A 10,091-nucleotide genomic window follows, 5' to 3' on the forward strand; every position below is an offset into this window, starting at 1 on the left:
ATTTTGAATTTGAATTTTGAATTTGAATACATGATCGCCAGCCAATAATTTTGTTGATGCACAAAAATGTTAGCTTATGCCAATGTGTTGCTCATAAGTTAGGCACAGAAATGGGTTAGTCATCTGCTACACAATTGCCCAGCTGGTTTCAGATGGATGGCAACTTATGCGTAACTTATGAGTAACTTGTGTGAACCTATGCATAACTTACCTTTTGCTAGCCTGTAACATATTCCTAACGTATGAGCAACATATTGACATATGCTGAAAATTTGGTGCATACAAAGTGTTTCGCTGACATCGGTGTACGGCAACTTATTCCATCAACTATCAGCATGCTGGTAGCTTATTTAGAACTTACATCTAATTGTGACTTACACCAGCATGTTTGACATTTTAGTTTTCCTACGCTGATGCTGAAAGTTATAGCTTCCTTCATTGCCGTTTGCTCCAACACGCTGTGGACAAGTGCAGCACAAGTTACACTAATGTTGTTCATAAGCTCTGCTTAAATAAAAAAAAAATGCTGACATAAATTTGTATAAGTTATGTTTAAGCACTGACAAGTTATGGATAAGTTACTCATAGGTTATGTATTTGTTCAACTTATTAGCAATACACTACGTATACATTCAAAAGAGACTTCAAGTTGATTTTTTTTGAGTGTAAGTCAGCGCATTGGAAAAAAAATGGATATACAAAGACCTAAGTTCGCTAAGATGTTAGTGTGACAAGGCCTTAAGCAAGGCAGTGAATTTCAAGTCAGTGTTTCTCCTTTTTAAAAAACCAGGCATTGCTACATGCACTCTATTCCCAGATTATTAGGTTGACCAACCTAACTGTAAATCCCTCACTAATCTAGATTAGCATGTACAAAGTTGAAGATACGCTTCTCAGTCTCATAATCTGGTGTTACACAAAGCCATAAAACTTAATTAGCAGCTGATGGTTTCAATAGTTTTGATACATGGACTCTTCTGAGAAACATGCACTCTTCTGAAAAACTTATTACGTCATCTATATTTTTATATGGTTAACTGCACATTGGAGAATGGTGAAACGCTATTTCAACTTCTGTGCTAACCCTGTTACATAGATTTTGACAGTAAACTACACTTTAACTTGAACTTGTATCTGAGGAAATTTATTAAGAACAATGAATATTAACAATAGCCAGAGTTAGATTAATCTTAATCACCTTTACTCAGCTAACACTTGCAGTCTAGTCGCTTCATTTCAAATCGTTCAACTCAGGCCATTTCGATACTTATCAGTACAGTTGAGTAGTCAAATCATTCACACGTAGCTGTCCCTCCCCTTGTGTCCTCCTCTGTGATTGCTTCATCTGGGTTTTTTTTTAAATAATGGTTTAGCTTCCCTTTCTTCCCCCTTGGCACTATTCCTCTCATGGGAATGTGGGGACGGTTTTATGGGTCTTCCATGAGTTTTCCTGCAGAGTGTGTGTATTTCTCACTCTTCACTTTCTTTCTCCCTTCCCCCACACTTCCTTGTGTTATTACAACTCTTACCTTGACGTTGAGGAGACACACCCGATCATTCCTTGTCAACCAATCACTGTGATACACTTCGGAGATGTACTTCCTGTGTTTTGTGAAAGAAGAATGGGAGAGGAGACAGGACAGATTTGTGCACTTGTTATAGCCAGAGGGGGGTCCTCTCAGACGGCCATGCGAACAGGGGACAGCAGAAATGACACATTGACAAGCATCTCTTTTTTGTTGGATTTATGAGCGATCTCCTCTTTGGAACACCAGCAAATGTGAGGACGAGACTTGAGGCAAAGAGGAGGGGATTAGATAAGTGTCAATCTGTTGAAACTTGTTTGGGAATTTGAGCAAGGCGGGTGGCTGGGGAGAGACAGCGAGAGGCAGCAGGAGCAAATAAAAAAGCACAAGGAACACTCAGGCATAAACATGAACTTTTCAAAATAGTTGATCAACTGAGAAAAAAGAAAAGGACTGTTAAGGTTTGTTTCTAAAAACAAGGAAATCTGCTCTGCCAGTCAGACAGCGTCAGGAGAATGAATAGTCAAATGTTGTGCAATCCAATGCCTTTTGAGCTGAGCTGAAACAGGGGGAGACCAGATCTCCTCGGCATACACCTTTAGGTGAGTTAACATACTATTATCCTTTAATTCTGAAAGTTGTGTCTGATTCGAAGACATAGACATAGACATAAACGTTTTTCAGTTCTGGTTTGCATGCTACATGCCTTGCCTATGTGTCACAGGCCTTTCTGCCTTCAGTGAGACTTCGTTTGCATTTTTACAGGTTTGTGCTGCATTCTAATACTAACAGGGTGTCGCCTTTTCTCCTGACTGCTTCTCCTCTCAAGACATGTTTTCCTGAAAGTAAAACAACAGGAATTTAAAAAGAAAACATAAACTGAAATAAACAATTAGACTGATGTTTAAAGAGTAATGTTGCTAACTGTCAAATAGTGTTTTGCTTGGCTGATATTACACTACAAATGATTTATATATGTTTTTTAGTTACTGTGTTTAACTTGGCTTGCACTTGAAAGCTTTATGAATTTAGATATTTTTAACTGATTTGTGTCATAACCCTCTTCTAGGTTCTTCAAATTATGATACCATGGGGACAAAAAAGGCCATCTCTACCATCTTTGACACATTATCTAACCTAAGTATACATGACCACAAGTTCCATCCAGGTGGACGAAACTCTCGAGACCCAAGTCCTGTGCCAAAAAATGCTGCTTCGCTGGAACAAGAAAGAGTCAACAAACAAAATAAAAACAGGAAGGAGGAGGCAGACCAGCGACAACACTTTGAAAGTGACATAGCTCCTGATTGCTGGGTCAGAGAAGGAGAAAGAGAACGAATTGTCAAAGAAAGGAGGCAAGAAGATGGCAGGAGCAGAAATGGTAGGCTGCTGTCAAGCGTGGAGCCCAAGACTGGGCGAGACGTGAAAAAAGGGGGAAAGAGAGGCGATACATTTCCAAGAATGAAAAATCTAGACACAGGTCCTGAAAGTAAACTGATGCCCCACGTTGAAATGGAAGAGGATAGGAAGCAGGGAGATCATCTCCAAAGAGAAGAAATGGATACCTGGGAAAAAAAGAGACACATGTACAGTGAAAAAAAAGATGGCCAAAGCCCGAGACAAAGACAAGACGAGGCCAGGATGTACTCACTTCATAGACTAGAAAGAGAGATTCAAGCAGAAAGAAAGGAGAGGGCTCAGAGAAAAGAGGGGAGGAAAGATGCCAGGAATGAAGGAGACATTGACGAAAGTGAGCTGAGAAGAATGAAGGACAGAGAAAGGGAAGAGTTGATGAATCAATTCAGCAGATATGATGGGATCAACAGGATCAAAATGCACATGAAGAGAGATAAGGATGGACAGAGATATGGAGACAGGGGTAGAGAAATCAAAACAGATAGATCCAGGAGGAGAGAAGAGGACAAGTGGATAGGATATGACAAGGTTATCACTAGAGCAGAAAGACACGTGGACAGAGATGAAATACTGAGACCTGAAAGAAAAGTCACTGATGATAAGAGAGAGGATGATCAATACCGAAACGAAAGAAGATACAGGGAGACAAATGATTGTCAAACAGACAAAAGCAGCAGATCCATGAACAGTTCTGCTCAGAGGCTGCCGCCACAAGTCCAAGGCAGCAGAGAACAGGGCAGCAAGGGGGATATTGAGAAATATAGACAAGACAGAGACGGTCATAGGAAGAGAGAAAGAAGGATAAAAAGTACTTTTGAAGGTGAAAGAACAAAAGACAGGCACAGCGAACCAGAAGGAGCAGCTTACAGAAGTCAAAAGCAACAAAAAAGAAGTGAGGAACAAGGAGGAGGTAGAAAAGAAACCACAAGTAGCTTGCCAATGAAAAAAAGGATGTGGTTAGAACCACAGGGGGGCAAGAATATTGAAGATGAGAACAGAACGAGTTATCAAAGGCAGAAAGAGGAGAGGAGAAAAGAGAAGAATGAGGAGTCACGGGCTGAAAAGGGAAGACCTAAGTGGCGAGGAAAAACAGAACCAGGTGAGACGAACTTGGAGCAAAGCTGTTCTAAAGGAAGGCATGAAGGGAGAGAAGAGTACAGCGGTGACTCTGAGGGAGCAAGTGTAGATGATGAGTTGACTGAAATCTGGTCAAAAAGAGAAGTAAAGGAACATCTGCCTCACAGTGGTGGGCGGATAGAGGAAAGACGACAAGGGGATGTACAGAGAGAGATAATGACAGACAACAATGGGGGGAGTGACACAGATGAAGACGGTGGGCGTAAACACTGGGCACATTCGGGAAATAAAAGAGTAAGTGACGCCAGTTGGAAGCAAGACAGAAAGCTGTCAGGAGAGAACACATTTGTGACATTGTCCAGCGGTGGAGACGACGAAGAAGAACAAGAAGATTATCAGGGGGCAAATGACTGTAAGCAATTCCGTGATGCTGATGTTTCAGATGAAGATCCCACACCTGATAGTTCGAAGAGTTCTGAAGGTGAAGAGAGGGACAAATTTACAAGGAATGAGGAAGTGGTTAATGGTGCACAAGGGAGGCAAAAGAATCTAAAGTATGCCTTTTGTGTGACTGAGCAAAGTCCTTCCCAGTCAGAAACCACTGAGCTGTCACTGTCAGAAGATGACGAAGTTGGAAGAATAGAAATAGAAGAACCAAATTTAGAAAAGCATACTCAAAGTAGTGATGAGGCCACACAAGAACCTCAGGATGATCAGCATCTGACCTACAGCAGAAAGGATAAACAATCAGTTTCAAGCAACCAGGATAAAGAAAGTGACTACAATTTACCAAAAGAGGAAGGACTTTTCTCAGGAGACACAACTGAAGGCGACATTCGATGCAATGCATCCAAAGAACATCAAGACCTGGAACTAGGAGAGGAAATGAGGAGCAAAGAGGAACGTCAACACATAGGATTTGGGGGAGTGAAGAGAGACTCAAAGACTGAGATACTCCTTGAACACTGGAGAGAAAATAATAAAGAAGGACTTCAAAGTAATGCTGATGTTCGTACCTCGGACAGTTTTGATCGAATCCCACACTTCTTGGATGACATGAACATTGAATCGATGAGCCAAGAAGAGATGGAGAAAGTTAGGGCCAGTATGAGTGGAGCGTGGAGCATGTCCAAGGTGCCTAAGCGTCATTCCCAAGCCCCGCACCTGAAATGGGCCACGAGTGTGGTGCGTGAGATCCTGGGACACTCAGACGAACAGACGATAGACAAACCAAACACAGAGCTACAACAAAGTCAAGAGGTCAAACCAGTCGAGTACAAGAAGCAGGAAATGATTCCAGGACGGAGCATAGATTTGCCCATTTTTACAGTGACAAAACATGATCGGCACTCAGACCCAGAGCTGGAGGAGGAAGACCTGGAGGTGGAGTTTAAAGGTATGGGACTAAACCAAACCAACATGAATACTAATCAGTTCGCAGCTGTGCATGTTGTAACACCTTCATACACTAATACTGACACACGTTTCAACACAGGGGAGAAGGAAGAACAGACTATGGATCAAAAAACTGAACTGTCTGTTCAGGCTCAGTTAGAAAAGGCTGAAATTAATGATTTAAGAAAGACAGACAAAGAAACAAGCAAGGAGAATGAGGTGGAGGCTTTTTTAACAATGACCAATGCACTGTACAAGCCTGGAAGCTGCCCCAATCTTAACTATGACTCAGAATCTGACCTTGTCCCTACGGAGGGTAGAGGTCAGGAGGTGGAAGACGAAATGAGTGATGACAGGTGGACCGAAGAGGATCATAGTGAAAAGGAGGAAACTGAGGTGGAAGGCAGAATGGATAATATAGGAGCTGTAAAGAATGGGGCAACTATAACAAAGTCTTCCAGTTTTCTGAATGTGGGTTCTGAAGTTCGGATACGAAGACGAGGAATCCGCATAACCAATAAGAGAAAAGATGAAGGAGGTGTTGCAAGGGATCGCAGAGCCAGAGTGTTTTCTCCAGCAGGTAAAGACAGAAAACTGAGTGTGGGGGACACTGGAATCTGATCAAATCAACTAATTGTTTCAAAAATCTGCAGAACTGCCTGCTGGTTTTTTTTTTTACCTCTGTCCCTTTTATTTAATTGTTTGTAAGCATTGCAGTTAACTTTCAAACAAGACTGCTTGCTTCAGACAATCAAATCCAACAAAATCAACATCTAGCAAATAACACTTTTAAAATCACGTTCTTCTTTTTGTTTCTTCTAACTTTCCAACTCAGTAATGTTTATTTCCAGTAGCATCTACAGCACTCACAGAACCAAACAAATTACTAAGTTATCTAAATCTGTCTGTTATCTTTGCACCAACCAAGACAGATTGCGTCACCTGCACTGGAGACTATGTCACAGTGTTGTGATAGCATTTTGTAGGTGGAAATGATCAGAGGTGGAGCAAGAAAGGGGAAAATCCAAGGTGTGAATGTAAAAGGCAGATGTCAATCCTCTATTCAGACACACGTAGTTGAAGCACAAGTTCTGGAAACATCTTTATCTTTTCTGTAACTTTTACAATTGTGGGGCTTCTAATTTATTGAACAAATTTATTACCTATTTAACTTATTTGTTTTATGTTGTAGCTTTTATTAATTTTTTACACATTCAAAATGCTGTTTCATTGTGTCGCTACAAATATTTACTTTTTAATTCCAGATGATGATCACAGTAAAAGCTGGGGAGAGTTGAACCTCAGGTGAGTAAATCAAAACTTGTACTTAAATTGAACTCAGTTTTAAATATCTCTTATAATAAAACCTGTCAGAAATTTACATTATTATAATCCTTAAATCTATTAAAATAGTTTTTGCAGCAATATTCAACACAAAAAGTTGAAGCAGATGTTTTCATGAACTGTTTTGCACTCTTTTGATACTGCAGGAATGCTTTCCACAAAATGGCAAGAGTCGAGGGAAATTCAAGTTTTCTCAGTAAGTTTCTCAGTTTCACATTTCTCTTATCGTTTATGGACCTTTTTTGTGTTTTGTTTATGAACCTTAAAATAACTATCTGATGTGTAGTTAAAAATACGAAGCACCTTATCTGCGTTGTGCCTTTGTTGGAGAGCGTGATCATTTTTAGAAGTTCTATGGTGATGTTTTAGAGTAATCCTGAAGAATCAAGATCAGCCCAGTCAAGTCGACATGACTACATTAGATCTGAGTACAGCCAGGAAAAGCATGACAGGGCTGAGCGTTTCCCCTCAAAGTGTGTGAGTCATTTTCTGTGTAAATATGAGCTCGGTGGCTGTTTATCTTTTAATCACTTAATGTTAGGTTCATAGCTTCAGTGGCGTACACATAAGAGAGCAAATCTGTGTTTGTTTACTTCTGGCTCACACCAGTTAAAAATAATGTTTTAAACAATCTGAAATTGTAGCCTTTTTCTTTACTGCCATTTCATTTTGCTGTTAAAATGAAAAAAGGAGCGTTGATCTGTGTGTGTGTGTTTGAGCAAGTCACAAACAGGTTTCGGCAAGCAGTCATTTTTATAGACTTGTCGGGAAAACAGCTGCGGCTGTGATTTTGCATTCCAATCAGTGTGCGTGAAAGTACTGTTTAAAATGCTAAAATCTACTTGTAAAAAACACTTTTCTGTCTCTATTTTGCTTCCTGTACATTTAAACTCATTTTTCTTTATTTCTCTCTCTCTCTCTCTCTCTCGCCGCTCAGATGCAGCACAGCTCTACCAGCAGTACAGCGAGGTGGCACAAAACATCGAGATTCTGCGTCAGTTTCACTCCGATGTCCTGTCAGTGTGTGAAGACCCCAACCATTCCCCAACGCCCTCGCCTCCTCCTGCCCGCAGACCTCTTCCTCCCCTACCAGCGATCACGCAGTCATTCTCCTTGTCTCACACCGGCTCCGTCACTAGTGTCAAAAGCTTGCCTCTTCCAGACCTCCCCAGGACCGAGCGCAGGTCCTCCTCTCCACGTCTGTCCACCTCACTCGCACAGCATTCCTTACTGTGGCGAGACTTGCCAGAAGTTAGGAACGACCCCGAGCTGGAGATGCTCACAGAGGATCAATGGCGACTACAGGAGGTAAATGTCTTACAGCACATATACGGTATTTGATGGCTTAGACTTCTCATGCAGTACACTTATACTGTTTGAATTCTTTTTTTTTTACTGAGGCAGGAGTCTAAACTTGTTTCAGTGCAAGCTACGCCTTTAGATTTTGCACTTTGTTGGCAACTATGTTCACACTGATTATCTTTGTTTTTCTAAAACCATTTACTTCCTTGTTTTGCTATGAAGAAATCTAACACTGATTTAGTTAGGTTAGGAGTCAGGTTGGGAATCAGTGATTTGTACTTTTATCTTTGGAAAGTTACTGGAATACCAAACCTGGTAAAGTTACATTCAAAATACCCCTAAGGGCATTTTAAATTAACAATGATAATGCATTGCTCAAGCAGCTTCATTTTGAACTGCTTTGTTTTCTCTTGGAGAAAGTGCAGTTTTTGCTTTTTATTTTAGGGATTATTGTTCTTGTTTCTGCTCACTGCTATCATCTTGTGAAAATAGAAATTCTTATAAACGATACAGCCTTGTCTCATGATGGAATTATGATACTAAACGTCTGCTTTTTCATGGAAGCATCTCTAACCAATTGTTCAACTAAAAATCAGTCTGCATTTTTCTGTAACCTTACAAGAAACATGAGTCAGAGTGGGAGATTTAGTATTTGTTGGGAAATCACAGCTGACACCTTCCTGCTCGTTAGATACCTGTTTAGTAATTGTCATATTTTTCCACTTTAATCCTTTTTTAAAATTTTGTTTGCAAGGTGAGATTTGAGGTCGTGACCTCGGAGGCATCCTATTGCCGAAGTTTGGACATAGTCGTGGATCATTTTGTCAAGTCCAGACAGCTGGAGACGCTGCTGACCACTCAGGATAAGAACTGGCTGTTCTCCCGTCTGTACGACGTTCGTGTCATCAGCCGCAGGTCAGAAAACTTCAACTGTTGTTTCAGACAAGGTTTTCATCAGTTTGAAAACTTAAATTTTGTATAATACCCCCCTTTGAACTTATTCTAATATTTTTTTCCTTTAGATTTTTATCCAGGTTGGAAGAACGTCTGGAGTCGGACATCATGCACTTCACTGTGTGCGACATCATTGTTAAGCAATGTCAGCTCTTCAGGAAAGTTTATGTGCCCTACCTCACCAACCAGTCGTATCAGGACGCCACCTACCAAAAACTCATGTAAGCGGTTTGTCCGTCTTTGAGTTTCCTCCCACGGACGGAGACTTACGTTCAGTTTTTAGATCCAGAAGAAACTCCAGCTCAACTGTATGTTTGGTTTTAGGAACGGGAATCCAGGGTTCAAGCGAGTTGTGGAATTATTAGAGAAGAGTCCTGTTTGTCAGAGGCTTCCTCTTCGATCCTTCCTCGTGCTTCCTTTCCAAAGAATCACCAGATTGAGGCTGCTGGTCCAGGTGCGTATGAAAGCCCTCTGAAACACTCGACGGGCCTTTCAGTTGTGTGGAATTTTGCCTGACATTTAGACCACTGTCTCTGCAGAATATTGTGAAAAGAACAACTCCTGGTACGGTGGAGGCAACAAATGCTATCAAAGCTTTAAAACTTCTAGACAAGGTGCGGTTAACGTCCTCGTTTTACACTTTATCGTTATAGTAAAGCATCATTTGGCATTGACAAACTCCTTTTTTCCTTCACTCTTTAGATAATTCAAGAGAGTAACGACAGCATCTCCCAGATGAAAAACATAGAGTCTTTGGTCACTCTCAATTCTAAGGTGGACTTTGAGTGCAGAGTGAGTAATCGAGATTAAATGCTGACATTTTGGTTGTGTTGGCTGATAGACTGATTGATATTTACATACTTCTTCTCTATCGTGAAATGTTGGCATAGTTTTAAATTATGAAATTTATTTGAGTAAACAAAATTTCCTCAAGGACCACCTGAGCTTTCAACATCATGATCATCTCTGCCAGACAGTTATCATCTACCCCTATGACGGGGGAAGATAGTGTTCTGGTGTATGTATTTGTGTGTGTGTGTGTGTGTGTGTGTGTGTGTGTGTGTGTGTGTGTGTGTG

General features: G+C 40.8%; 2 protein-coding genes across 3 annotated transcripts in view; one reads left to right on the plus strand and one right to left on the minus strand.

The window, feature by feature from the left end:
- m6pr (mannose-6-phosphate receptor (cation dependent)) overlaps nucleotides 1–1,609 on the minus strand; it is a 7,945-nt gene extending 6,336 nt beyond the window's left edge. The window contains exon 1 of the mRNA XM_014012625.1: nucleotides 1,530–1,609. The gene's annotated coding sequence lies outside the window, so the exon portion shown is untranslated. The remainder of the gene's footprint in view (nucleotides 1–1,529) is intronic.
- Nucleotides 1,610–2,042: 433 nt separating this feature from the next.
- Nucleotides 2,043–10,091, plus strand: part of arhgef5 (Rho guanine nucleotide exchange factor (GEF) 5) — a 22,336-nt gene continuing 14,287 nt past the window's right edge. The window contains exons 1-12 of one of the 2 annotated variants that reach the window (XM_014012618.1): nucleotides 2,044–2,128; nucleotides 2,251–2,291; nucleotides 2,596–5,415; nucleotides 5,515–5,994; nucleotides 6,680–6,719; nucleotides 6,905–6,954; nucleotides 7,696–8,066; nucleotides 8,815–8,975; nucleotides 9,083–9,235; nucleotides 9,339–9,468; nucleotides 9,554–9,628; nucleotides 9,717–9,806. In XM_014012618.1, the coding sequence (XP_013868072.1) occupies nucleotides 2,616–5,415; nucleotides 5,515–5,994; nucleotides 6,680–6,719; nucleotides 6,905–6,954; nucleotides 7,696–8,066; nucleotides 8,815–8,975; nucleotides 9,083–9,235; nucleotides 9,339–9,468; nucleotides 9,554–9,628; nucleotides 9,717–9,806 (4,350 nt within the window). In that variant the 5' untranslated portion in view covers nucleotides 2,044–2,128; nucleotides 2,251–2,291; nucleotides 2,596–2,615. Of the gene's footprint in view, nucleotides 2,129–2,250; nucleotides 2,292–2,595; nucleotides 5,416–5,514; nucleotides 5,995–6,679; nucleotides 6,720–6,904; nucleotides 6,955–7,695; nucleotides 8,067–8,814; nucleotides 8,976–9,082; nucleotides 9,236–9,338; nucleotides 9,469–9,553; nucleotides 9,629–9,716; nucleotides 9,807–10,091 lie in introns of both variants that reach the window. The other variant, XM_014012619.1, reaches the window with a different exon arrangement.

Source organism: Austrofundulus limnaeus, unplaced genomic scaffold (assembly GCF_001266775.1).
Source record: "Austrofundulus limnaeus strain Quisiro unplaced genomic scaffold, Austrofundulus_limnaeus-1.0 Scaffold93, whole genome shotgun sequence".
Lineage (NCBI taxonomy): Eukaryota > Metazoa > Chordata > Actinopteri > Cyprinodontiformes > Rivulidae > Austrofundulus > Austrofundulus limnaeus.